Below are 25,735 nucleotides of genomic sequence, written 5' to 3'. Positions count from 1 at the left end.
CACAGGACAGGGTACGTTGGGAATCCTCTCCCACAGTGGACAAAGCCTTAAAACGCCTTTCCAAGAAGGTGGCGCTACCTTCCCCTGACACAGCGGCCTTCAAGGATCCTGCGGACCGCAGGCAAGAGACTACACTAAAGTCTATCTACACTCATACTGGTACTTTGCTTAGACCGGCAATTGCGTCGGCATGGGTATGTAGTGCAGTAGCAGCTTGGACGGATACACTGTCAGCTGACCTTGATACCCTAGATAGGGATACAATTTTGTTAACATTAGCTCATATTAAGGACGCAGTCTTATATATGAGGGACGCTCAAAGAGACATTGGTTTACTGGGTTCAAGAGCCAATGCTATGGCTATTTCGGCAAGAAGAGCCTTATGGATCCGCCAATGGACGGGGGATGCAGACTCAAAAAGGCATATGGAGGTTTTACCTTACAAAGGTGATGTATTGTTTGGGGACGGCCTCGCGGACCTGATCTCTACAGCTACCGCGGGTAAGTCGACCTTTTTACCTTTTGTTCCCCAACAGCAAAAGAAACCCCCACAATATCAGATGCAGTCCTTTCGGTCGCATAGATCCAGAAGAGGTCGGGGCTCCTCTTTCCTCGCCAGAGGTAAGGGTAGAGGCAAGAGGACACCTGCTGCGGCAGGTTCCCAAGAGCAGAAGTCCTCCCCGGCTTCCCCTAAGTCTACCGCATGACGCTGGGGCTCCCGCACAGGTGGGGGCACGCCTTCGACTATTCAGCCAGGTCTGGGTTCAGTCAGACGTGGACCGTTGGGTGATAGAAATAGTCTCCCAGGGCTACAAGCTGGAATTCGAAGAGGTGCTCCCACGCCGATTTTTCAAGTCGGCCTTACCAGCTTCTACCCCAGAGCGGGAAGTAGTGCTAGCTGCAATTCAAATGCTGTGTCAACAGCGAGTGATTATCAGGGTTCCCCTGAGCCAACAGGGAAAAGGGTATTATTCAACCCTATTTGTGGTTCCGAAGCCGGATGGTTCGGTAAGGCCCATTTTAAACCTAAAATCCCTGAACCTGTACCTGAAAAGATTCAAATTCAAGATGGAATCGCTCCGAGTGGTGATAGCCTGCCTGGAAGGGGGGATTTTATGGTGTCACTGGACATAAAGGATGCTTATCTTCATGTCCCCATATAACCCTCTCATCAGGAGTACCTGAGATTCGCGGTACAGGATTGTCATTATCAGTTTCAGACGTTGCCGTTTGGGCTGTCCACGGCCCCGAGGATTTTCACCAAGATAATGGCGGAAATGATAGTGATCCTGCGCAAGCGAGGAGTCACAATTATCCCATACTTGGACGATCTCCTGATAAAAGCCAGATCAAGAGAGCAATTACTGGAGAATGTGTCACTCTCTCAGAGAGTGCTTCAACAACATGGGTGGATTCTCAATCTACCAAAGTCACAGTTGGTTCCGACAACTCGACTACCGTTCCTAGGCATGATACTGGACACGGAACAAAAGAAAGTTTTCCTCCCGTTGGAAAAAGTCCAGGACCTCCAGAACATGGTCCGAGAACTACTGAAGCCGAAAAGAGTGTCAGCTCATCAATGCACTCGGGTTCTGGGGGAAATGGTGGCAACTTACGAGGCCATTCCCTTCGGCAGGTTCCATGCAAGGATGTTTCAATGGGATCTTCTGGACAAATGGTCTGGGTCCCATCTACAATTACATCAAAAAATAACACTGTCCCCCAGGGCCAGGGTGTCTCTTCTATGGTGGCTACAAAGTGCTCACCTTCTAGAGGGTCGCAGTTTCGACATTCAGGACTGGATCCTGGTAACCACGGACGCGAGCCTCCGAGGATGGGGAGCAGTCACCCAAGGAAGAAATTTTCAGGGACTATGGTCAGACCAGGAGTCCTGTCTACACATCAACGTGTTGGAGCTAAGGGCCATATACAACGGCCTTCGACAAGCGGATAATCTTCTTCGCAACCTACCGGTTCTGATTCAATCAGACAATGTCACAGCAGTAGCTCATGTGAACCGCCAAGTCGGGACAAGAAGCAGAGTCGCGATGGCGGAAGCCACCAGGATTCTTCGCTGGGCGGAAAATCACGTAAGCGCTCTGTCAGCTGTCTTCATTCCGGGAGTGGACAACTGGGAAGCACTCTTACTCAGCAGACAAGATCTCCATCAGGAGTGTGGGGACTTCATCAAGAAGTATTTGCAGAGATAACGGGTCTCTGGGGAGTTCCTTAAATAGACATGATGGCGTCACGCCTCAACAAGAAGCTTTGGAGGTATTGTGCCAGGTCCCGGGACCCTCAGGCAATAGCAGTAGACGCTCTGGTAACGCCATGGGTGTTCCAGTCGGTCTATGTGTTTCCTCCGCTTCCTCTCATCACAAAAGTGTTGAGGATCATAAGACGAAAAAGAGTACAGACAATACTCATTGTTCCAGACTGGCCTCGAAGGGCCTGGTACTCAGATCTTCAGGAGATGCTCACAGAAGATCCTTGGCCTCTTCCTCTAAGAGAGGACCTGTTACAGCAGGGGTCCTGTCTGTTCCAAGACTTACCGCGGTTACGTTTGACGGCATGGCGGTTGAACGCCGGATCCTAGCGGAGAAGGGTATTCCGGAGGAGGTCATACCTACTCTAATAAAGGCTAGGAAGGAGGTGACGTCAAAACATTATCACCGTATCTGGCGGAAATATGTCTCTTGGTGTGAAACCAAGAATGCTCCTACGGAAGATTTCCATCTGGGTCGTTTTCTCCACTTCCTACAGACAGGAGTGGATATGGGCCTAAAGTTAGGCTCTCTTAAAGTACAGATTTCGGCTTTGTCAATATTCTTTCAGAAGGAATTTGCTTTTCTTCCAAAAGTCCAGACTTTTGTAAAAGGAGTACTGCACATCCAGCCTCCTTTTGTGCCCCCAGTGGCACCATGGGACCTGAACGTGGTGTTGCAGTTCCTTAAATCACACTGGTTTGAACCCCTTAAAACGGTGGAGTTAAAATTTCTCACCTGGAAGGTGGTCATGTTGTTAGCCTTGGGATCTGCGAGGCGTGTGTCAGAATTGGCGGCCTTGTCTTACAAGAGCCCTTACTTGATTTTTCATGTGGATAGAGCGGAATTGAGGACTCGTCCTCAATTTTTACCCAAGGTGGTGTCTTCATTTCATGTGAACCAACCTATAGTGGTGCCTGTTGCTACGAGTGACTTGGAGGATTCCATGTCCCTGCATGTAGTCAGGGCCTTAAAAATGTATGTAGACACGACGGCTAGAATTAGGAAAACAGATGCATTGTTTGTCCTGTATGCTGCCAACAAGACTGGCGCGCCTGCTTCGAAGCAGACTATTGCTAGCTGGATCTGTAACACGATTCAGCAGGCTTATGTTACTGCTGGATTGCCGTTACCGCATTCAGTAAAGGCCCATTCCACTAGGAAGGTGGGCTCTTCTTGGGCGGCTGCCCGGGGCGTCTCGGCATTACAGCTTTGCCGAGTAGCAACTTGGTCGGGGTCAAACACTTTTGCTAAATTCTACAAGTTTGATACCCTGGCTGATGAGGACCTAGCATTTGCTCAGTCGGTACTGCAGAGTCATCCGCACTCTCCCGCCCGATTGGGAGCTTTGGTATAAACCCCATGGTCCTTACGGAGTTCCCAGCATCCTCTAGGACGTAAGAGAAAATAAGATTTTAAACCTACCGGTAAATCTTTTTCTCCTAGTCCGTAGAGGATGCTGGGCGCCCGTCCCAGTGCGGAAAATCTGCAAGACTTGTATATAGTTATTGCTTACATAAGGGTTATGTTACAGTTAGAATCGGTCTTGGACCGATACTGTTGTTTATTCATACTGTTAACTGGTTAGGTGTATTCCAGGTTATATGGTATGATTGGTGTGGGCTGGTATGAATCTTGCCCTTAGATTAACAAAATCCTTTCCTCGTATTGTCCATCTCCTCTGGGCACAGTTCTCGAACTGAGGTCTGGAGGAGGGGCATAGAGGGAGGAGCCAGTGCACACCATACTAGAAAGTTCTTTTAGGTGCCCATGTCTCCTGCGGAGCCCGTCTATACCCCATGGTCCTTACGGAGTCCCCAGCATCCTCTACGGACTAGGAGAAAAAGATTTACCGGTAGGTTTAAAATCTTATTTTCTCATACGCCCTAGAGGATGCTGGGGTCCACTTCAGTACCATGGGGTATAGACTGTTCCGCAGGAGCCATGGGCACTTTAAGACTTTTCAAAGGTGTGAACTGGCTCCTCCCTCTATGCCCCTCCTCCAGACCTCAGTTTAGAAAATGTGCCCAGGCAGACTGGATGTACTCCAGGGGAGCTCTACTGAGTTTCTCTGAAAGACTTATGTTAGGTTTTTTATTTTCAGGGAGTACTGCTGGCAACAGTCTCCCTGCTTCGTGGGACTTAGGGGACAGAAGTAGGAACCAAGTTCCTGAATAGTTTCATGGCTCTGCTTCTGGCCAGGACACCATTAGCTCCTGAAGGGTACTGAACGCTAGCTGCGGCTATGTGCTCACTCCCACAGCCCGCCGTCGCCCCCCTTGCAGAGCCAGAAGTCAGAAGACAGGTGAGTGTAAGAAGAAAAGGATCTTCAGTCATCGTGACGGCTAAAAGGTACCGCACGGTGGGCGGGAACGCTGCGCGCCATGCTACCCATCACACACAGGCACTGCAGGGCGCGGGGAGAGGCGCCCTGGGCAGCATGAAACCTAATAAAACTGGCAGATAAGGGGCATAAGTTGCTTAGGCACAGTCCTACCCCCGCCAGTATAAATATTGGTAGAAAACGGTCTGAGGGGAAGCGCGCCATTCCTCCTCAGTCAGCCAGCACACTGCTCAGCGCCATTTTCTCTCCTTCCAGCCTGCAGAGAAGAACGCTGGTCCTCCTCCACTGCTGAACCAAGTATCAGGGTGCAAAACGGGGGGCACAGTGAAATTTGGTGCTATACATTGTGTGATTATCATTATAAAAGCGCTGCAGGTCTGTGGGCATTTTGTGTTTCACAGACCTTTTTATTGCTGGCACTGGGTTGTGAACTGGCAAAATCCTATCTGTGTCCTTCTGACAGATTTTATTGTGGGTCTGTCCCCTATAAGTCCCGGAGTGTCTGTGGTGTGGTTGTGCACGTATGTGATATGTCTGAGGCAGGGAGCTGTTCCCCTGAGCGAGCCATTTTAGGGACACAGAGTTGTAATGTGGTGGCACTGCCGACACATCAGGAGCCTGAATGGGTGAAAGAATTACGTGATAGTGTGAATCATATCAGTAAGAGATTAGATACAGTAAGTCTGAGTCTCATGCAGAAAACTGGAGAAAATCAGTGGAAGATGTGATTTTTAGTGGTTCTGCTTTCTCTGACGTCCTAGTGGATGCTGGGAACTCCGTAAGGACCATGGGGAATAGCAGGCTCCGAAGGAGACTGGGCACTCTAAGAAAGAATTAGGACTACCTGGTGTGCACTGGCTCCTCCCTCTATGCCCCTCCTCCAGACCTCAGTTAGAATCTGTGCCCGGCTCGAGCTGGATGCACACTAGGGGCTCTCCTGAGCTTCTAGAAAAGAAAGTATATTTAGGTTTTTTATTTTCAGTGAGATCTGCTGGCAACAGACTCACTGCTACGAGGGACTTAGGGGAGAGAAGCGAACCTACCTGCTTGCAGCTAGCTTGGGCTTCTAGGCTACTGGACACCATTAGCTCCAGAGGGATCGAACACAGGCCCAGCCTCGGTCGTCCGGTCCCGGAGCCGCGCCACCGCCCCCCTTGCAGAGCCAGAAGCAAGAAGAACGTCCAGGAAATCGGCGGCTGAAGACTCCGGTCTTCATTAAGGTAGCGCACAGCACTGCAGCTGTGCGCCATTGCTCCCCATGCACACCTCACACTCCGGTCACTGATGGGTGCAGGGCGCTGGGGGGGGGGGGGGGGGCGCCCTGGGCTGCAATAAGATTACCTTACATTGGCAAAAATACACATAATATAGTCATTAAGACTATATATGTGTAAAATCCCCTGCCATATATCCATGAAAAAAGCGGGAGAAGTCCGCCGTGAAGGGGGCGGGGCTATCTCCCTCAGCACACTGGCGCCATTTCCTCTCACAGCTCCGCTGGAAGGACGCTCCCCAGGCTCTCCCCTGCAGTTTCCAGGCTCAATAGGGTAAAAAAGAGAGGGGGGGCACTAAATTTAGGCGCAAATACATATATATATACATACACATATATATATATATATAGCTGCTATAGGGTAAAATCACTCATTATAGTGTACATCCCTGTGATTTATAGCGCTGTGGTGTTTGCTGGCATACTCTCTCTCAAAGGACTTTGTGGGGTCCTGTCCTCAGTCAGAGCATTCCCTGTGTGTGTGCGCGGTGTGTCGGTACGGCTGTGTCGACATGTTTGATGAGGAGGCTTATGTGGAGGCGGAGCAGGTGCCGATAAATGTGATGTCACCCCCTGCGGGGTCGACACCTGAGTGGATGGTTATGTGGAAGGAATTACGTGACAGTGTCGACTCCTTACATAAGAGGTTTGATGACAAAGCAGATGTGGGACAGCCGGCTTCTCAGTCCGTGCCTGCCCAGGCGTCTCAAAAGCCATCAGGGGCTCAATAACGCCCGCTACCTCAGATGGCAGACACAGATGTCGACACGGATACTGACTCCAGTGTCGACGACGATGAGACTAGTGTACATTCCAATAGGGCCATCCGTTACATGATTACGGCAATGAAAAATGTGTTGCACATTTCTCTTTCATCCATCTGGGGGACGCTGCGCACTTACTAATGGGGTTAGAGTGTGTGGGAAGGGAGTTTGGCACAGAACCTATAGAAATCAACTCCTTCCCCCTCTAACCCCTCCCATCTACATCCTGTTCAGGAATTACCTCAGTTTTAGTTTTGTGCCTGAGGAGTACAGGCACAGTTTCTATGCCTATAGTTTTTTAGTTAGGTTTTCTTTTCCTTTTATTTGAGTTTTGTTGGATACTTAGTCCCTGTTTACAGGTGACAAGTATAGGTAGAGTGGGGTTAGCTAAGGAGGCTGTTTAAGCCAGATTTCCCACTCTAAATAGCCTCTGGGAAGCCACCATACTGAGGTCACTGGGGCTTTTTCTGTTTTTTTTCCGGGCAGAGATCCGAGGAGGCACTATTCAGGTAGGACAGCCACAACCTGCCTGAGCAGAGTTGGACTGTTAATTACTTACATTAATATTTATACAAATGCTGTCTGTGTAGTCCCCCCCCCCCTCCCCTCCGCTGGCGACTGTATGTTAAGCATGGGAGATGCTGTCTGACAGAGACCGCTTACATGAGACACGCTGCCACGGTGATTTACCGCTGCTGTACACAGAGGTGAGGCAGCGGGATCTTATACAGACAGAGCGGTTCTGACGGAGATGTAAACTCTCTCCGCTCCCGCCTGTACCTCCATAGGAGCCACGCTCCCAATACAGAGGGAGGAAGAAGGTTCCCTTGTTGAAGTGGATTGGACGGCTAGCCGTAGCAGTGTTACAGAAGGGGAAGTCAGCGCTTCCCGCCTTGTTCTTCCCGCTTGGCTAGTTAGTAACGGTCTGCCTCCATTTTCCTTGTTAGGCTAGCTTGATTTACCGGCGCCATCTTCTCCACGCTTGTGGTAGAGTTACACAGCGGGAGATGCTGCGCAGCATACAGCAGCACACTGGAGATCCCAGCCAGGATTGGCTCACAGCAAGTATTATAGTTAACCTGTGCTTGTTTTTTAGTTACTTTCTTAATTATATAGCCTGTAGTGCAGTGACAGTCACTTAATTTATTTTTTGGAGTCACTGTTATTCATTTACTCACCCTGTTATTTCTACAGGGGAGTTCATATGTTTACAAGGCATTTATTAGAGGGGATTTCTACTTACTTCTCTCTATTGCATTTTTCACTACTATTTGGGTTACTATTAGCTACTTGTAAGAATTATTTATGGCAATAAGCCGGACACATTTACCAAAAGAAGCAGGCTCAGTTGTTTATTTGTCCTGTTTCACAGTGCGGCTCCACACTTGTAAGGGCTAACACAGATCCAGGTCCCCTCTGTACTGCATGCTCTGAAACACCTGTGACGGATCAGCGGGGTAGTTCTGTAGATCAGGTAATACCTCTGTGGGCCAGGAATGTGGCTGATGTTACAGCTGACTTGACAGTCTTCTCAGGAACCTCCATGGGCAAGAAAGATGGGCAGGTGTCTCTCTGACTCAGCTCAAGAATCCTCTACAAGCTCAGGAGTCAAGTTATTGATATATGTTATACGTCGAACTCCTTCTCTATACGCATTTTGCAGAGATTTAATAGAGGCCTGGCTGAAGCCAGACTCTCCTTATTCAAATTCCTACAAAATAAATTAATAAATTGAGATTTCGGTATCCCTGTGCAGAAGAGGATACAAGATCCTGGAAAACGGCTCCGACGGTAAATGCCCCTATTACAACATCTGGCGATGGCAATGGTTAATCCTTGGGTGCAGTCAGGAGACCTTGAGGGATCCTACAGATAGGGAGACATGGGCAATTCTTAAATCCATATTCACCTTATTTGATATTTCTCTATGTCCAATGCTCGCCGGAGCTTGGGTCCTTACAGCCGTAGATGATTGGCTTGCACAGGGGTGTCTGAAATGCAACCGGACGACCCATCCGAAGCTATACAATTAGTAAAAAAAAAAAAAAAAAAGCTGTCTCCGATTCAAAGCAGACTTTAACAGCTGTTCTCTTTTGAAGGAGGGTTCCTCTTTGACTCGGAATTTACAAAAATCAATACACTGGGGGACAATAGCCCTTTCTTCAGGTTGTTCTGCTCCTCAGAAACCGAATCAAACAAAGTTTCGGACCTTTCGTACTAAAGGTAGGTGAATTCTCCAGTTTGTTCGGGCCTCTTCACAATTTCAACGCGGAGGACCATTCTGAGGAGGGGAACCCAGTCATCTCGTAGACCAGCCTTACACCTACCAACAAACCTGCTGCAGGATTGTCCGGGTCCTCCGGAGGGATCTTTGGTGGTTGGGGCTCGGTTACTTCAGTTCAGGAAGGTATGACCGTTGTTAAAACCAGATCAGTGGGTGACGGGTCGGATTCCGAAGATATATGTTGGGACCTCGAGGAACCAGTCCCATTTCTCTCCCATGCGATCCCTCCTAACGCAACTTCCGCGCTTTTATACTACGGAGTAATTCTTCCGGTTCCCAAACAACAACAGAGTCAGGGCTTTTACTCAAGTCTTTTTCTTTTTAACAAACCGGACGGTTCGTTTCGGCCCATTTTAAATCTAAAATGCCTAAATCTGTATCTCTCTGTACAGAAATTCAAAATGGAATCCATTCGTTTAATCATCGCCTCCATGGAACCGGTTGAATTTTTGACTTCCTTATACATAAAGGACGCATACCTACATGTTCCCATTTGGACAGGTCACCAGACCTTCTGAGATCTCCCATTCGGCCTATCCATGGGCCCTTGGGTGTTTATGAAACTCATGGCCCGCATAGCTGTGGTACTCAGGTCTCAGGGAGTCAACATTACTCCTTACTTAGACGACCTGTTCCTGAAGAGTGGTCAGCGGTGGCATAGTGGTTACAGTGTCCGTCTGCAATGTGTGCATCCCGTGTTCAAATCCGGGCAAGACTAGAAATTTTCTCCATCACAGACACTTCTTCACCAGCAATTGAAGCTCACAACAAACACCCTACATTCATTCAAGTGGATAGTGAATTTCCCAAAAATCTTCGCTGCTTCCCTCTCAGAAGATGGTTTTTCTAGGTGTCTTGTTTGACACAAGCCAGAAAGTTCCTCAGGACAATGTTCAGGATCTACAATCCACAATCAGATCCCTGTTAAAATTGCCGATGGGTTCAAGTTCTCAGATGTATGCTGCTGTTGGGAAAGATGGTGACAACCGAGGCAGTGCCATATGCCAGATTACATGCTCCAACCCTTCAGGCTCAGATTTTCATCTGTTGGACTCAAATGGGACTACATCTGGACTTGCAATTGTTCCATTTGTCAGTTCAGACTCGTCAGTCTCTACATTGGTGATTTTACAGCCACAATCTGACCAAGGCAGTGCCATTCACGATTTGGTCTGGGATGACGGTCACCACAGATGCCAGCCTCACGGGTTGGGGGGCGGTGTTTCAATTTCAGCGCTTCCAGGGCCTCTGGCACAGCCAGGTATTGACGGGGCCAATCAACATTTTGGAATTGAGAACACTCCGGTATGGACTGCTTCAGTTACGAATCAGCGTTTGGGGTCATCCAGTACGATTTCAATCAGACAACTCCAAGGCGATAGCTTACATAAACAGACAAGGCTGAAGTCGAAGCTGAAAAGCCGTGACGGAAGTCTCCCATATTCTCCAGTGGGCGGAACATTGGGTAACGAACATCTCCGCAGTTCGCATCCCGGGAGTGAAAAACTGGGAAGCAGATTTCTTACGCCGTCAGGTGGTCCATATGGCGGAAGAGGAGCCTCCTCAAGAGGCCTTTCTTACCCTGATGTCCCTGTGGGGTACTTCCGAAATTGACCTGCAGACGTCTCATCTCAATAGAAAACTACCCCTATACGGCTCACAAGATCAGGATCCTAAGTCAGCACTGATCGATACTTTGACATCTCCACAGTGTTTTCAACTGGGATGTGTTCCCGCCAATTCCTCTACTCCCACGCCTACTTCAGCGCATCTGGAGAGAAGGTCTACCGGTCATTCTCGTGACTCCGGCCTGGACTCGTCGCCAGTGGTACACTCTTCTGCACAGCAGGGTGACCAAGAAACCGGTCCGTCTACATCTACGACCAGATTTTATTCTACAAGCACCTTGTCGCCACCACAATTTAAATCGTCTGACTTTGACGGTATGGTTCTTGAATCCAGCATTCTAAGAAATAAAGGCTCATCTCTACTGGTGGTGAGCACTATGCTCCAAGCTAGGAAACCAGTCACCTCTCGAAATTCTCACGGGGTGTGGCATATTTATATTGCTTGGGGTGAAGAACGTGGGTTGTCGCCGAACTTCTTTCGCTTACCTCGCCTGTTGTCTTTCCTTCAGGATGGTCTGACTAAGGTTCTTCATCTTTCTTCCCTTTAAAGGGCAACATCTTTGGCTCTCTCATCTAGACGTTCCTTCACGAGGTGCTTAGGTTTCAACCTCCGTTTGTTCTTCCGGTTCCTCCCTGGATTTAAAATTAGTTCTTAAGGCTTTTCAGAAGTTTCCGTTTGAACCACTGGAATCTGTAGAATTGCGGTTCCTTACTGTTAAGGTGGTTTTCTTTTAGCCATTAATTTGGACAGAAATGTTTCAGAGTTAGCGGCGCTTTCTTATAGGCTACCTTTGTTTTTGTTTTTTCATGATGAGCGAGTGGTCTTGCGTACGAAACCTTCCTTTTTGCCAAAGATTGTGTCGGTTTTCCACCTGAATCGGGACATTGTACTTCCGGCGTTTGTTCCAAATTCTTCCGGAGAGGATAGTCATTTGGCATTATTGGAGGTTAAGACCTTACACATTTATTGTCTCGTATGGAGTCTATTCGCCGTACAGATATTTTGTTTTTGATTGATGCACCCAGACGTGACTGACCGGCCTCTAAGAACACAGTGGCTTGTTCGATGACCTCTGCTATTCGGCAGGCCTATGTACCTTATACTGTTCCTGAACCTCTGAGAGCTCATTGAACTAGGGCTGTTGGAGCCTCCTGGACTGTTCGCAGAGGTGTATCTGTTGAGCAGTTGTGCAGAGTGACGACCTGGTCGTCCGTGCATACTTTCACAAAGTTTTACCATTTTCATACTTTTGGTTTGGAGACTGCCTCTATGGGCGTAAAATTTTACAGACAGCTATGCCGTCTGGTTCTCCCTCCTCTAATTAACTTGCTTTGGGAAATCCCATTAGTAAGTGCGCAGCGTCCCCCAGATGGATGAAAGAGAAATAGGCATTTTTGTTTACTTACCGTAAAATCTCTTTCTCTGATTCCATCTGGGGGACGCTGCGATCCCTCCCGTCTTTTTATCTAGTTTATTGGTTATGGTCTGTTCTGCCTCTTTCGGCTTTGCTAAACGTTAACTGAGGTAATTCCTGAACAGGATGTAGATGGGAGGGGTTAGAGGGGGAAGGAGTTGATTTCTATAGGTTCTGTGCCAAACTCCCTTCCCACACACTCTAACCCCATTAGTAAGTGCGCAGCGTCCCCCAGATGGAATCAGAGAAAGAGATTTTACGGTAAGTAAACAAAAATCCCTATTTCTGACATTAACCCTGGTACCACAAAAAAGGGTATTATGTTTGGGGAGAAAAAGCAACCTGTGGTTTTTCCCCCTTCTGAAGAGTTAAATGAAGTGTGTGATGAAGCGTGGGTTTCCCCCGATAAGAAACTGGTAATTTCCAAAAAGTTACTAAGGGCGTACCCTTTCCCGCCAGAGGATAGGATACGTTGGGAGACATCCCCTAGGGTGGATAAAGCGCTCACACGCTTGTCAAAAAAGGTGGCACTACCGTCTCCGGATACGGCCGCCCTAAAGGAGCCTGCGGATAGAAAGCAGGAGGCTATCCTGAAGTCTGTATATACACACTCAGGTATTATACTGAGACCGGCTATTGCTTCAGCATGGATGTGCAGTGCTGCAGCTGCGTGGTCAGATTCCCTGTCTGATAACATTGATACTCTTGACAGGGACACTATATTGCTAACAGTAGAGCATATTAAAGACGTAGTCTTATACATGAGAGATGCACAGAGGGATATTTGCCAACTGGCATCTAGAATAAATGCAATGTCCATTTCTGCCAGGAGAGTATTATGGACTCGGCAGTGGACAGGTGATGCGGATTCTAAAAGGCACATGGAGGTTTTGCCTTACAAGGGTGAGGAATTGTTGGGGATGGTTTCTCGGACCTCGTTTCCACAGCGACGGCTGGGAAGTCGACATTTTTACCCCATGTTCCCTCACAGCCAAAGAAAGCACCGTATTATCAGGTACAGTCCTTTCGGCCCCAGAAAGGCAAGCGGGTTAGAGGCACGTCCTTTCTGCCCAGAGGCAGAGGTAGGGGGAAAAAGCTGCACCAAACAGCAAGTTCCCAGGAACAAAAGTCCTCTCCCGCTTCCTCTAAGTCCACCGCATGACGCTGGGGCTCCACAGGTGAAGCCAGGTGCAGTGGGGGCCCGTCTCCGGAACTTCAGCGACCAGTGGGTTCGCTCACGGGTGGATCCCTGGATTCTACAAGTGGTATCTCAGGGGTACAAGCTGCAATTCGAGACGTCTCCCCCTCGCCGTTTCCTCAAATCAGCCTTGCCAACTACTCCCCCAGACAGGGAGGCGGTGCTGGAGGCGATTCACAAGCTGTACTCCCAGCAGGTGATAACCAAAGTACCCCTCCTTCAACAGGGACGGGGTTACTATTCCACAATGTTTGTGGTACCGGACGGTTCGGTGAGACCCATTTTAAATTTGAAATCCTTGAACACTTATATAAGAAGGTTCAAGTTTAAAATGGAATCGCTCAGGGCGGTTATTGCAAGCCTGGACGAAGGGGATTACATGGTATCACTGGACATCAAGGATGCTTACCTGCATGTCCCCATTTACCCTCCGCACCAGGAGTACCTCAGATTTGTGGTATAGGACTGTCATAACAATTCCAGACGTTGCCGTTTGGTCTGTCCACGGCACCGAGGGTATTTACCAAGGTAATGGCCGAAATGATGATACTCCTTCGAAAAAAGGGAGTTATAATTATCCCGTACTTGGACGATCTCCTTATAAAGGCGAGGTCCAGGGAACAGTTGTTGATCAGAGTAGCACTAGCTCGGGAAGTGCTACAACAGCACGGCTGGATCCTGAATATTCCAAAGTCGCAGCTGGTTCCTACAACGCGTCTACTGTTCCTGGGTATGGTTCTGGACACAGATCAGAAAAAGGTGTTTCTCCCGGAGGAGAAGGCCAAGGAGTTGTCCTCTCTAGTCAGAGACCTCCTAAAACCAAAACAGGTGTCGGTGCACCACTGCACGCGAGTCCTGGGAAAGATGGTAGCTTCTTACGAAGCAATTCCATTCGGAAGGTTCCATGCAAGGATCTTTCAGTGGGATCTGTTGGACAAGTGGTCCGGATCGCATCTTCAGATGCATCGGCTGATAACCCTGTCTCCAAGGACCAGGGTGTCGCTGTTGTGGTGGCTGCAGAGTGCTCATCTTCTAGAGGGCCGCAGATTCGGCATACAGGACTGGGTCCTGGTGACCACTGATGCCAGCCTTCGAGGTTGGGGGGCAGTCACACAGGGAAGAAACTTCCAAGGACTATGGACGAGTCAGGAGACTTCCCTACACATAAATATTCTGGAACTAAGGGCCATTTACAATGCCCTAAGTCAGGCAAGACCCCTGCTTCAACACCAGCCGGTGCTGATCCAGTCGGACAACATCACGGCGGTCGCCCATGTAAACCGTCAGGGCGGCACAAGAAGCAGGATGGCGATGGCAGAAGCCACAAGGATTCTCCGATGGGCGGAAAATCATGTGTTAGCACTGTCAGCAGTGTTCATTCCGGGAGTGGACAACTGGGAAGCAGACTTCCTCAGCAGGCACGACCTCCACCCGGGAGAGTGGGGACTTCATCCAGAAGTCTTCCAAATGATTGTACACCGTTGGGAAAGGCCACAGGTGGACATGATGGCGTCCCGCCTCAACAAAAAGCTAAAAAGATATTGCGCCAGGTCAAGGGACCCTCAGGCGGTAGCTGTGGACGCTCTGGTGACACCGTGGGTGTACCAGTCGGTTTATGTGTTCCCTCCTCTGCCTCTCGTACCCAAGGTACTGAGAATAATAAGAAGGAGAGGAGTAAGAACTATACTTGTGGTTCCGGATTGGTACCCAGAACTTCAAGAAATGATCTCAGAGGACCCATGGCCTCTGCCGCTCAGACAGGACCTGCTGCAGCAGGGGCCCTGTCTGTTCCAAGACTTACCGCGGCTGCGTTTGACGGCATGGCGGTTGAACACCGGATCCTAAAAGAAAAGGGCATTCCGGAGGAAGTCATTCCTACGCTGATTAAAGCTAGGAAAGATGTGACCGTAAGACATTATCACCGCATATGGCGAAAATATGTTGCTTGGTGTGAGGCCAGAAAGGCCCCAACAGAGGAATTTCAGCTCGGTCGATTTCTGCACTTCCTACAGTCAGGAGTGACTATGGGCCTAAAATTGGGTTCCATTAAGGTCCAGATCTCGGCTCTGTCGATTTTCTTCCAAAAAGAACTGGCTTCACTGCCTGAAGTTCAGACTTTTGTTAAAGGAGTGCTGCATATTCAGCCCCCTTTTGTGCCTCCAATGGCACCGTGGGATCTCAACGTGGTGTTGAATTTCCTAAAGTCACATTGGTTTGAGCCACTTAAAACCGTGGAGCTAAAATACCTCACGTGGAAAGTGGTCATGCTGTTGGCTTTGGCGTTGGCCAGACGTGTATCAGAATTGGCGGCTTTGTCTTGTAAAAGCCCTTATCTGATTTTTCATATGGATAGGGCGGAATTGAGGACTCGTTCCCAATTCCTTCCTAAGGTGGTTTCAGCTTTTCATGTGAACCAACCTATTGTGGTGCCTGCGGCTACTCGGGACTTGGAGGATTCCAAGTTACTGGACGTAGTCAGGGCCCTGAAAATATGTTTCCAGGACGGCTGGAGTCAGGAAAACTGACTCGCTATTTATCCTGTATGCACCCAACAAGCTGGGTGCTCCTGCTTCTAAGCAGACTATTGCTCGCTGGATCTGTAGCACCATTCAACTTGCACATTCTGCGGCTGGACTGACGCATCCTAAATCTATAAAAGCCCATTCCACAAGGGAAGTGGGCTCTTCTTGGGCGGCTGCCCGAGGGGTCTCGGCTTTACAACTTTGCCGAGCTGCTACTTGGTCGGGTTCAAACACATTTTCAAAATTCTACAAGTTTGATACCCTGGCTGAGGAGGACCTTGAGTTTGCTCATTCGGTGCTGCAGAGTCATCCGCACTCTCCCGCCCTTTTGGGAGCTTTGGTATAATCCCCATGGTCCTTACGGAGTTCCCAGCATCCACTAGGACGTCAGAGAAAATAAGAATTTACTCACCGGTAATTCTATTTCTCGTAGTCCGTAGTGGATGCTGGGCGCCCATCCCAAGTGCGGATTGTCTGCAATACTTGTATATAGTTATTGCCTAACTAAAGGGTTATTGTTATGAGCCATCTGTTCGTGAGGCTCAGTTGTTGTTCATACTGTTAACTGGATATAGTATCACGAGTTGTACGGTGTGATTGGTGTGGCTGGTGTACCCGGGATTCCAAATCCCTTCCTTATTGTGTCAGCTCTTCCGGGCACAGTTTCCCTAACTGAGGTCTGGAGGAGGGGCATAGAGGGAGGAGCCAGTGCACACCAGGTAGTCCTAATTCTTTCTTAGAGTGCCCAGTCTCCTTCGGAGCCCGCTATTCCCCATGGTCCTTACGGAGTTCCCAGCATCCACTACGGACTACGAGAAATAGAATTACCGGTGAGTAAATTCTTATTTTTTCATCCGCAGGCGACCCCTCTGGGTTACATAAAAGACCATTTGCACAAATAGTACAAACTGATACCGACACGGACTCTGATTCCTGTGTCGATATTAGTGATTCCAGGGGAATAGATCCTAAATTGGCAAAAAGCATTCAGTACATTATTGTTGCTATAAGGGAGGTTTTGGAAGTTACGGAAGCCCCTCCTGTACCTCAGGAGAAGGCTTATTTTTATAAAGAAATGAAACTTAGGGTAACTTTCCCTCCTTCTCACGAGCTAAATACTCTTTTTGAGAGAATTTGGGCAAACCCTGAAAAGAAATGTCAGATTCCCAAAAGGATTCAGGTTGCTTATCCTTTCCCGGCAGAGGACAGGAAAAGGTGGGAGTCACCTCCAGTTTTAGAGAGTGCCTGTCACGGTTAACAAAAAGGTGAGTCTCCCTGGACCTGGGGCGGCTTCACTAAAGGAGCCGGCAGACCGCAAGTTGGAGACTACGTTAAAATCTATTTATGTGGCCAATGGTACGCTACTCAGACCCACCATTGCTTGTGCGTGGGTGAGTAGGGCTATTGAGAAATGGTCAGATAAGTTGTCATCTGAAATTGACATGATGGATAGAGACAAGATACTCCTAACGTTAGGTCATATCAAAGACGCTGCTGCATACATGCTAGAAGCCATGAAAGATATTGGGCTTTTAGGTTCAAAAGCCGTTACCATTGCAGTCTCGGCTCGGAGGGCGTTGTGGATTCGCCAGTGAAATGCTGACGCAGATTCCAAAAGAAATATGGAGGCTCTCCCGTATAAAGGTGAGGCCTTGTTTGGAGATGGGCTCGATGCGTTGGTCTCTGCGGCTTCCGCAGGTAAGTCGACATTCTTGCCTTATGCTCCTGCGCCGGCAATATTAGAATGCACAGTTCTTTCCTGTGCTTTTGCCAGCTTAACTTTTATCATATTTCTAGCGGGAGGATGGGGACTTCCATCGTCATGTGAAGCTGAAGCACTAGTCATGAACATAGGCCAGGGCCTTAGCCGTTCAAAGACACATCACTCTCAGATGCAGTCCTTTCGGCCCAACAAATACAAAAAGGCTAAAGGTTCCCCCTTCTGTGCAGGTAGAGGGAGAGGGAGAGGTAAAAAGTCTGCAGCGTTTCCAGGATCGCAGGAGCAGAAGTCCACCCCTCCTTCTGCCAAATCTGCAGCATGACGCTAAGGGTCCCTTGCGGGAGTCCGCTCAGGTGGGAGCACGTCTGAAACTTTTCAGTCAGATCTGGGTTCAATCGGGCCTGGACCCATGGGTTTTGCAAATAGTGTCCCATGGATACAAGCTGCAGTTTCAAGATCCCCCCCCCCCCTTCCATGCCGATTTTTCAAATCGACCTTACCAGCTTCTCTTCCAGACAAGAGAAGTAGTAAGGGCTGCAATTCAGAAATTATGTCAGGATCAACACTGTCCCACATCGCAGACTGCTAAATAAACTTGAAAGCCTGGGGGTGGATTATAAATCAGTTAAATGGATAAGAACCTGGTTGCAGGATAGGAAACAGACAGTCGTAGTTAATGGAGTGCAATCTATGGAGGGAAATGTTACCAGTGGAGTACCCCAGGGATCTGTACTTGGTCCAGTTCTCTTTAATATCTTTGTTGGTGACATTGCAGATGGTATTGAAGGGAAGATATGCCTTTTTGCAGATGATACAAAGATATGCAACAGGGTAGACACACCGGGAGGGGTCAAACAAATGATTAATGACCTAGGTAGGCTTGAGAAATGGTCAAGAACGTGGCAACTACAGTTTAATGCTAAAAAATGCAAAATCATGCACTTGGGTCTCAAAAACCCAAAGGCTAAGTATAGTATCAAGGGTACTATAATGGAAACGACTGAGGAGGAAAGAGATTTAGGAGTCACTATTTCAAGTGACTTGAAGGCAGGAAAGCAATGCAACAAAGCAATGAGAAAGGCAAGTCAGATGCTTGGTTGCATAGGGAGAGGAATCAGTAGCAGGAAAAAAGAAGCGATAATGCCACTGTATAGGTCATTGGTACGGCCCCATCTGGAATACTGTGTCCAGTTCTGGAGACCCTATCTCCAGAAGGATATAAATACATTAGAGAGTGTACAAAGAAGGGCAACTAAAATGGTGCATGGCCTACATCACAAAACTTACCCGGAAAGGCTAAAAGATCTTAACATGTATAGTTTGGAGGAGAGAAGGGAAAGGGGAGACATGATAGAAACTTTCAAATATATAAAGGGTCTTAACAAAGTTCAGGAGGGAAACATTCTTCAAAGGAAAAGAAGTATTAGAACTCGAGGGCATACATTGAGACTGGAGGGGGGGAGGTTCAGGGGAAATTTAAGGAAAAATTACTTCACAGAAAGGGTAGTGGATAAGTGGAATATCCACCCATCAGAGGTGGTAGAGGCTAAGACTGTAGGGCAATTTAAACATGCTTGGGACAGGCATATGAATATCCTTACAAAGAATCAAGGTTAAAAAAGGGTTGAGATTGCCTAAAGGATAAAATTAAAAAGGGGCAGACTAGATGGGCCAAGTGGTTCTTATCTGCCGTCAAATTCTATGTTTCTATGTTTCTATCAAGTAATTGTCCTGGTGCCCTTGTCACAGCAGGGAGGAGGTTTTTATTCAAGCCTCTTCGTAGTTCCGAAGCCGGACGGCTCGGTCAGACCAATTCTAAACCTGAAATCTCTGAATCTCTACCTGAAAAGGTTCAAGTTCAAGATGGAATCTGAGGGCAGTAGTTGCCAGTCTGGAGGAAGGAGATGTTATGGTGTCTGTAGACATAAAAGATGCCTACTTACATGTCCCCATTTATCCTCCACATCAGGCTTATCTGAGGTTCGCAATACAGGATTGCCATTACCAGTTCCAGTCGTTGATGGCAGAGATGATGGTCCTCCTTCGACAACAAGGAGTCAATGTAATTCCTTACCTGGACGATCTCCTGATAAAAACGAGATCCAAGGAACGGTGGGTGCAGAACATTGCACTCTCCCTGTCAGTGCTCCAACAACACGGTTGGATTTTGAATTTTCCAAAGTCGCAGTTGGAACCGACGACAAGATTGTCTTTTCTGTGAATGATACTGGACACCCAAGTTCAGAGGGTATTTCTTCCAGTGGAAAAAGCTCTGGAGATCCAGAAAATGGTCAAACAAGTTTTGAAACCGACGAGAGTGTCGGTACATCAATGCATTTGGTTGTTGGGAAAGATGGTAGCGGCCTACGAGGCCATACAATATGGCAGATTCCATGCCAGAGTATTCCAGTGGGATCTGTTGGACAAGTGGTCCGGATCCCACCTACACATGCACCAGAGGATAATCCTGTCCTCCAAAGCCAAGATTTCGGTCCTGTGGTGGCTGCACAGTTCTCACCTGTTAGAGGGACGCAGGTTTGGGATTCAGGACTGGGTCCTAGTAACCACGGATGCAAGTCTCCGAGGCTGGAAAGCAGTCACACAGGGAAAAAGTTTCCAAGGAAAATGGTCAAGTCAAGAATCCTGTCTTCACATAAACGTACTGGAATTGAGAGCCATTTACAACGGCCTTCTACAAGCGGTGCATCTTCTACAAGATCAGCCAGTGCAGATCCAGTCGGACAATGTAACAGCAGTCGCGTACATAAACCGTCAGGGCGGAATGAAAAGCAGAGCGGCAATGGCAGAGGTGACAAAAATCCTCCGCTGGGCAGAAAGACATGCAAGAGCTCTGTCGGCAATTTTCATTCCAGGAGTGGACAACTGGGAAGCAGACTTCCTCAGCAGACACGATCTCCATCCAGGAGAGAGGGACCTCAACCAAGAAGTCTTCGCAGAGGTGACAAGTCTTTGGGGAGTTCCTCAAGTAGACATGATGGCATCTCATCTCAACAAGAAGCTTCAGAGATATATTGTTCCAGGTCGAGAGACCCTCAAGCAGTAGCTGTGGATGCACTGGTGACCCAGTGGGTGTTTCGGTCGGTATATGTCTTCCCTTCTCTTCCACTAATACCAAAAGTTCTAAAAATAAGAAGAACAACAAGGGTTCGAGCAATCCTCATTGCCCCAGACTGGCTAAGGAGGTCTTGGTATCCAGATCTTCAGGAGTTACTCTTAGAAGATCCTCGGCCTCTTCCTCCTCGCGAGGACCTGCTGCAGCAGGGGCCATGCGTGTATCAAGACTTACCGCGGCTACGTTTGATGGCATGGCTGTTGAGCGTCGGATCCTAGCCCGAAAGGGTATTCCCAAGGAAGTCATTCCCACTCTTATTCAGGCCAGGAAAGGAGTAACGTCTAAACATTACCACCGTATTTGGAGAAAATATGTGTCTTGGTGTAAATCCAAGAAGGCTCCTACGGAAGAGTTTCATTTAGGACGTTGTCTCCATTTTCTGCAGGCAGGTGTGGATGCGGGCCTAAGATTGGGTTCAATCATGGTCCAGATTTGGCCTTGTCAGTTTTCTTTCAAAAACAATTGGCCTCCCTTTCAGAAGTTCAGACATTCGTGAAAGGGGTGCTGCACATCCAACCTCCATTTGTGCCTCCAGTGGCACCTTGGGACCTTAATGTGGTGTTGCAGTTCCTTCAATCAGATTGGTTTGAACCTCTGCAGGAGACAGAATTGAAGTTTCTCACTTGGAAAGTGGTGATGCTCTTGGCCTTGGCATCCGCAAGGCGGGTGTCTGAATTGGGTGCCTTGTCTCACAAGAGCCCTTTTCTGATCTTCCATGAGGATGGGGCAGAGTTGAGAACTCGCCAACAATTTCTTCCAAAGGTGGTTTCGTCTTTCCATATAAACCAACCTATTGTGGTGCCAGTGGCTACTGACACTTTCCCTGCGTCAAAGTTTCTTGATGTGGTTAGAGCGTTGAAAATTTATGTTGCAAGAACAGCTCGGATACGGAAAACAGAGGCTCTGTTTGTCCTGTATGCTCCCAACAAGATTGGGTGTCCTGTGTAAGTGTTTAGACAATAGATGTACAGGCGCTAACTCTATGTCCTAAGTGTATACTATGGACTTCCCTTAATCGTTGTATTTCAAAACGGTATATGGTTCCTCCAGGGATTTTTCTCAAAGAAGTCTTCAACCGGGATCAGCTACGATGTTCCTCGAGTTCTGGAATGCCACTGTGGAGACATCGTCACCGTAACTCATCCATTCGTGATTGCTGGGACCTGGAAGAAGATGCTCCAGCTGCGATGTCTGCGCCGTAGGTCCGAGGGTCTCACAGCACTCTCCTGTCCTCCAATGGTTTGATGTCTCTTAATCGTCTCCTCCAACGCGTTTCAACCGGATCGGTCTTCCTCTGGGAAGCAGACTATTGCGCGCTGGATCAGAGGGACGATTCAGCACGCTCATTCCACGGCAGGTTTGCCGATACCGAAGTCGGAAAATGCCCATTCTACTAGGAAGGTGGGCTCATCTTGGGCGGCTGCCTGGGAAGTCTCGGCATTACAACTTTGCCAACCAACTACTTGGTCAGGGGCAAACACGTTTGCAAAGTTTTACAAGTTTGACACCTTGGCCGATGAGGACCTCAAGTTTGGTCAATCGGTGCTGCAGGATCATCCGCACTCTCCCGCCCGTACTGGAGCTTTGGTATAACCCCATGGTACTGAAGTGGACCCCAGCATCCTCTAGGACGTATGAGAAAACAGGATTTTAATACCTACCGGTAAATCCTTTTCTCCTAGTCCGTAGAGGATGCTGGGCACCCGACCCAGTGCATACTTTACCTGCAGTTATTAGTTTGTAGTTACACAAGTGTTGTTACGGTTATTTTCAGCATGTTGCTGCAAAGATTGTTCATGCCTGTTGGCATGTGTTGTGCTGATTGCCATGTTGTGCGGCATGGTTGAGGTGTGACCTGGTATGAATCTCACCATTAATTTAAAAAAGTAAATCCTTTCCTCGAAATGTCCGTCTCCCTGGGCACAGTTCCTATACTGAGGTCTGGAGGAGGGGCATAGGGGGAGGAGCCAGTTCACACCCTTGAAAAGTCTTAAAGTGCCCATGGCTCCTGTGGAACCATCTATACCCCATGGTACTGAAGTTGTCCCCAGCATCCTCTACGGACTAGGAGAAAAGGATTTACCGGTATGTATTAAAATCCTGTTTTTGTTTATAGTTTCCTTAAGTGCTTAATATAAGCACTTTTTTATATTCTAAGTTTTAAATATGGTTAATGTGGTAAGCTGCTGGAACCTTTTTAAACCTAATAGCTTTCATATAAAGATATACAGGGTTTGCTTAATGGTTCTATGAATTGTTGAAACCGATGATGGAATTAAAGCGCAGGCCATAGTTAAAGATATCTGAAAGGGTGTTGACCTCAAGCTTAAGTATTTGAGAATACAAGACCTGGAGAGACTGAATCTTATATGACTGAGTAGTGTACAATAAATAGTGTCTGGCTCAATTATTGCTGCCTCTGCCTGGCCCTCGTCACTCATCTCCATATTTCTCCCTACAGATATCTGAATACATAGAAGAGGTGTTCCTTCCTGATGATTGTTTCCTTCTGGTGAAGCTATCACTCGAGCGCATACGGTTGTTAAGGCTTGAGGTAAGGAAAGTTGGACGTTTGTGATTGACCTTCCGTTCCCCTTCTCTACATGGATATATTGTAAGTGCTGCTGTTTTTCAGGTGAATGCAGAGACTGTGAGATACTCTATCTGCATGTCTAAGCTGCGGGTGAAGCCAGGAGACATCGCAGTTCACGGTGAGGCAGTTGTTTGCGTAACACCAAGAGAGAACAACAAGAGCTCAATGTACTATGTCTTGCAGTCACTTAAAGAAGAGCTCCCAAAGGTGAGTGTATAGGGAAAGCTTGTAAAACCTTTTGAAAATGGCCGAGTTTTAGGGGTATATGCAATTCACGGCGAATCGCGGCAATTTTTCGCCGTTTTTTAATTCGACTTAATTCGACAGGTGAATTCCGGAAGGTGGCTTCCGGAATTCACCATATTCAATGAAAAACGGATTCGCCAGAATCGCGGGCGAAAATCGGCCGATTTGGCGGATTTTGCCGCGATTTTAAAAAACGGGAAAAAACCGTAAAAAAAAATGGCGTGGGGTCCCCCCTCCAAAGCATAACCAGCCTCGGGCTCTTCGAGCTGGTCCTGGTTCTAAAAATGCAGGGGAAAAATTGGGCAGGGATCCCCCGTATTTTTAAAACCAGCACCGGGCTCTGCGCCTGGTGCTGGTGCCAAAATTACGGGGGACAAAAAGAGTAGGGGTCCCCCGTATTTTTAACACCAGCATCGGGCTCCACTAGCTGGACAGATAATGCCACAGCCGGGGGTCACTTTTATGCCGTGCCCTGCGGCCGTGGCATTAAATATCCAACTAGTCACCCCTGGCCGGGGTACCCTGGGGGAGTGGGGACCCCTACAATCAAGGGGTCCCCCCCCCCCAGCCACCCAAGGGCCATCGGTGAAGCCCGAGGCTGTCCCCCCCCATCCAATGGGCTGCGGATGGGGGGGCTGATAGCCTTTTGGTATAATAATAAAAAGATATTGTTTTTTCCAGTAGTACTACAAGTCCCAGCAAGCCTCCCCCGCAAGCTGGTACTTGGAGAACCACAAGTACCAGCATGCGGGAGAAAAACGGGCCCGCTGGTACCTGTAGTACTACTGGAAAAAAAATACCCAAATAAAAACAGTACACACACACCTTGATAGTAAAACTTTATTACACACTACCGACACACACATACTTACCTATGTTGACACGCCGACTGCCACGGTCTCCGACGATCCGAGGTACCTGTGAAAAAATTATACTCACCTTCCAGCGTCCAGAGGTACATCCAGGTCCAGAGATAATCCACGTACTTGGCAAAACAAAAAAACGAACACCGATCCATACCGGACTAAGAAAGGGGTCCCATGCTTTTACATCAGACCCCTTTCTCCCGAATCCCGGGACATCACGTGACTCCTGTCACTGAAGTCCCTTCAGCCAATCAGGAAGCGCTACTTCCATGGCGCTCATCTGATTGGCTGTGCGCTGTCTGTGCTGTGACAGCGCATCGCAAAGCCGCTCCATTACTTTCAATGGTGGGAACTTTGCGGGTAGCGGTGGGGTTAACCCGCGGTCAGCCGCTGACCGGCGGGTGACCTCACCGCTAGCCGCTAAGTTCCCACCATTGAATATAATGGACTGGGCTGTGCGATGCGCTGTCTGCTCAGACGCGCAGAGCCAATCAGATGAGCGCAACGAAGTTGCGCTTCCTGATTGGCTTTAGAGACCTTTCTGTGACAGCTGTCACTGACAGGTCTCTCTGCATTCGGGGATAGGGGTCTCGTGTCAGCATGGGACCCCTTTCAGTCCGTTTGGTCGGGTATTTGCGTTTTGTTTTTTTCTACAAGTACGTGGATTTATCTCTGGACCATGGCTGAGGTGAGTATATTGAACTTTTATTTTCAGGTACCCCTGGATTCTACATGGAGAAGAGGACCGATGTCGGCGTGTGAACATAGGTAAGTATGTGTGTGTCGACGTATGAAATAAAGTTTTACTTTCACGGTGTGTGTGTCCTGTTTTTATTTGGGTATTTTTTTTCCAGTAGTACTACAGGTACCAGCGGGCCCGTTTTTCTCCCGCATGCTGGTACTTGTGGTTCTCCAAGTACCAGCTTGCGGGGGAGGCTTGCTGGGACTTGTAGTACTGCTGGAAAAAACAATATTCTTTTCATGATCACAAAAGGCTATCAGCCCCCCCATCCGCAGCCCATTGGATGGGGGGGGGACAGCCTCGGGCTTCACCCCTGGCCCTTGGGTGGCTGGGGGGGGGGGACCCCTTGATTGAAGGGGTCCCCACTCCCCCAGGGTACCCCGGCCAGGGGTGACTAGTTGGATATTTAATGCCACGGCCGCAGGGCACGGCATAAAAGTGACCCCCGGCTGTGGCATTATCTGTCCAGCTAGTGGAGCCCGATGCTGGTGTTAAAAATACGGGGGACCCCTACGCTTTTTGTCCCCCGTATTTTAGGCACCAGCACCAGGCGCAGAGCCCGGTGCTGGTTTTAAAAATACGGGGGATCCCCTGTCAATTTTTCCCCCGCATTTTTAGAACCAGGACCAGCTCGAAGAGCCCGAGGCTGGTTATGCTTTGGAGGGGGGACCCCACGCCATTTTTTTTTAGGATTTTACCGTTCCAGCAATAAAAAATAAAATTAAAAAAAAAAATATTTTAAA

At 48.4% G+C, this 25,735-nt stretch overlaps 1 protein-coding gene across 2 annotated transcripts in view; it reads left to right on the top strand.

The window, feature by feature from the left end:
* POLR3A (RNA polymerase III subunit A) overlaps positions 1-25,735 on the top strand; it is a 229,662-nt gene that overhangs the window by 173,334 nt on the left and 30,593 nt on the right. For both annotated transcript variants that reach the window (XM_063958705.1, XM_063958706.1), the window contains 2 exons: positions 23,007-23,099; positions 23,181-23,345. In XM_063958705.1, the coding sequence (XP_063814775.1) occupies positions 23,007-23,099; positions 23,181-23,345 (258 nt within the window). The remainder of the gene's footprint in view (positions 1-23,006; positions 23,100-23,180; positions 23,346-25,735) is intronic.

Source organism: Pseudophryne corroboree, chromosome 3 (assembly GCF_028390025.1).
Source record: "Pseudophryne corroboree isolate aPseCor3 chromosome 3, aPseCor3.hap2, whole genome shotgun sequence".
NCBI lineage: Eukaryota > Metazoa > Chordata > Amphibia > Anura > Myobatrachidae > Pseudophryne > Pseudophryne corroboree.
This window is presented reverse-complemented; position numbering and strand designations above follow the sequence as displayed.